Source organism: Myotis yumanensis, unplaced genomic scaffold (genome assembly GCF_028538775.1).
Source record: "Myotis yumanensis isolate MYYU_CA2020_CCGP unplaced genomic scaffold, mMyoYum1.0.hap1 SCAF_16, whole genome shotgun sequence".
Lineage (NCBI taxonomy): Eukaryota > Metazoa > Chordata > Mammalia > Chiroptera > Vespertilionidae > Myotis > Myotis yumanensis.
The window spans coordinates 419479-422644 of record NW_027223767.1 but is presented as its reverse complement, the minus strand read 5'-3'; the positions used below and the strand labels follow the sequence as shown (position 1 = coordinate 422644).

At 63.7% G+C, this 3166-nt stretch overlaps 1 protein-coding gene across 1 annotated transcript; it reads right to left on the bottom strand.

The window, feature by feature from the left end:
* Positions 1-717: 717 nt before the first annotated feature.
* IRAK1 (interleukin 1 receptor associated kinase 1) lies at positions 718-2872 on the bottom strand. Its single transcript, XM_070394516.1, is given in 13 exon segments — positions 718-752; positions 755-1057; positions 1060-1241; positions 1243-1335; positions 1337-1394; positions 1397-1462; positions 1465-1508; positions 1510-1747; positions 1750-1943; positions 1945-2059; positions 2062-2082; positions 2085-2242; positions 2244-2872. Coding segments are annotated over 13 exon segments (2136 nt in total).
* Between the last annotated feature and the right edge of the window lie 294 nt (positions 2873-3166).

Here is a 3166-nt window from a genome sequence, read left to right as displayed (position 1 = left end):
TGACTTGGTTTGGAGCCTGTCTGTAGCACCCAGGGGTGGCCTGGGTGGTGGGCAGTCACGTTAGGCTGGCTCCCAGCTCCTCGGAGAAGCCCACAGACACTGGCCTGATGTGGGCGCTGCTGGACTCTCTGGGGTGTCTCCGAGCCCACACTTCTAGCTGGTGGACAGAACCATCGGGCAATCACACCTCACTTTTCCACGTCACGAGCAGCTGGGAGGGCCCTGGGTCTCACCTGCACTATTGCACAGAGTGGCCGCCTTCCCGCAGGGCTTCAGCCCAGGACGAAGGGAAGGGCTACGGCTGCACTGTGGGCCGGACTGCACATGCCTTGCCCAGCCCTCAGGGGCGCCGGCTCCCTGCTGCTTCCTTGTGGGTCCCACCCACACTCCTCTGGCCGGGCAGCCAGCAGCCTTCAGACATGCATTCCTCCCCCACACACCCCTCCCATGAGAGTGGCTTTCCTCTCCCCCAAGTGCTGGGCTGAAGGCAGGCCCTTGAGATGTCCTGTCCTACGAATGGCTTCCGGCAGCCGGCCCGGTGGCTCTGAGTCCGGCCTGTGACCACACCCCTACAGCACAGGGGCCACCACCTGCTCTGCCCTGCGAGGCTGGGCCCACCCCTACCACCCACAGGCTGCTGAGGGTGTGTGTGCTCTGAGAACGTCCCACCATGAGGACTTGGACATCTGGGTTTGGGGGTCTGCCCGGGTGAAGAGATCAGCTCTGAAAGTCATCACTCTCTCCAGGCCCCGCCTAATTCGGTGGTCCAGGCCCAAATCTGGGAGGGAGCTGTCTAGGACCCCGTCCTCGTACAGGACCAGCTTCTGCACTGTCTTCTGTCAGGCTGAGTCGATGACCATCTGTGGTGGCCGTGATGACGCACAACAGCCCAGGTGTGATCCTTCCACGGCTGTGGGCTGGGGCTCTGGGTCGCTCCCCCATAACTCTCAGGTGGCACCCCCTTAAGTACAGCCAGCCTGCTCGGGGGGTGCAGGGGCCCATGTGATAGCCCCCTGTGCAGGGCTGTCTGGCAGGGCTGGGCCTGGGGGCAGTCCACAGTCAGGTGCCAGGAATCGAGGGTGGCAGACATGCCAGACACACTCTTGTCACTCTCCACGGACTGGGTGGGGCCTTTCTGGAGCTGCTCTGTTGCCGGGGCCGAGGCTTCTAAGGGCATTGCCAGGGGCTGCCAGGGACTGGCATTGCTGGTGGACATGTAGGAGTTTTCCTGTGGAGAGGGGCTTGCGGCCAGAAGCCTCTGCCTCCAGGGACGGCCCTGCCACTGCGGCCTGAGGCTTCTCCAGCCTCTCGTCCACCGGGGTCAGGGGTCTCCTCAGCCTGGCGGTGCAGGCAGCAGAGGACCAGCTGGCCCAGGGCCAGGCCTAACTCAGTGTGCAGGGCCCGGGCCTGGGGTCCAGGTGCTTCGTGCAGATCTGGGAGGCGACTGGGGCAGCCCAGGCTCTGAGGCCAGACCCGCTTGGTGTGCGGTCTGGGTGCTTTTCAGGGCACCCACCATCCTCCCCATCCTCTGTCACCAGGTCTTTCAGGTACTTGGCTTTCGCACCACGAGTCCTCAGAGCCCTGTGGCCAGCCAGGGTTTCCAGAACCACCATGCCGAAGCTGAAGGTATCGGTGTCCAGCGCCAGCCTCCGGTCGTGACGTGTTCCTCTGGCGGGCAGGACAGGGTGCCGCTTAGGTCGAGTCCGGGCTACGGTGCCGCTCTGACCAGGGTTGGCCACTGCAAATGGCCGAGACGGGCCAGGCCAAAGTCTCCCAGTTTGGGCATCAGCCTATCATCCAGAAGGACGCTGGAGCTCTGGACATCTCCGTGGGCGAGGCTGGGGCCGTCCTGAGGTAAAACTGACTTGCCGGGCTGTGCTCAGAAGGGTGCCCAGTGCTGGGCCCGGAGAGGGGAGCAGGCCTGGGCCTGGAAGTGGAGGGCCTTCCAGGGAGCCGCCGGGCAGGAAGCCACAGACAAGGCAGTGGTCGCCGCTCTGAGCACAGCAGCCAGCAAAGTCCACGATGTTTGATGACAAGACTGACAGCTGCTCTACGTGGCCAGGAAGCTCTGCCCCACAGTGGCCACCCCAGGTCTGCCTCCTCGTCCATCTTCTCCACGGCGTTCCCCGTGCTCCTCAGGATGCCCGTGCACGCGTCCAAAGCCGCCCTCCCGACCTTCAGCTCCTCTGAGAAGCTGTGGTGCCCAGGGAGCCTCATGGAGGGCCGGCAGAATGGAGAGGGGGTTCCCGGGCAGGAAGGAGCCTGGGTTCTCTGGGCTCTGCTTGGTGGAAGAGGACTCTAGAGATGGTGGCGGTGGCTGGAGGGCAGCAGGGCTTTGGACAGGGCAGCACTCAGGCCCAGAATGGTTCTGGGAGCCTGGAAAAGCTGGGGGGAAATAGGGGGACGCTGACGATTGCAACTCCTGCGGGGGGGGGGGGGGGTTGGCTTCAGAGGGTGCAGAGATGGAGCGGGTCCTAGGGTCTGTGGTGCTGGAGGGTGGGAGGGGGACGGGAGGGTGCCAGGCTGGTTCGATGTCCCTCACACGGAGCAGCTGCAAGTGCATGAGGATGTGCATGAGGTCAGCCACACGGGCATTTCAGTTGATCTGGGGCCACAGGAGCGCGGTCTGGTCTCGCCCCATCAGGGCGGCAAGCTGGCGTCAGTCGCTGGGCTCCAGGGCGTCCATCATTTTGTAGAAGTGGCACATGACCCAGGGTGGCACCTTGTACAAGAATTGTTGGGCACTGGGACCTGTGGGGCCCCCCGAGCCAGGGTCCCCCAGAGTCAGCCCCCAGCCATGGGCCTCTGTCTTCAGGCCAGGACCTCTTGGGGCCTCGGGCTGGCCAGGACCATGGACACTGACTCTCTCCATCCTCACCTTCTCACGGTGGCTCTGACATGTGGCAGGCTTTGCAGCTGTTGCTACTCTGAAGGGAGACACTTGGGACGTACATCTTGCTGCCGGGGTGCAAGCAGCTGGTGGGATACACTCCTAGACACAGAGCTCCTGGGATAGAGAGTTGTGTTCTTTTAGCTTGGCTGGCTGTCACCAGGCTGGGATTGACAGGTCAGGGTTGGGTTCGAGGCAGGGAGTGACCTGGCTGGAGGTGGCACTGAGTCCGGTGGAGCCAGTGCTGGGATGAGCTTGAGGAGGGAGTGCAGAGAC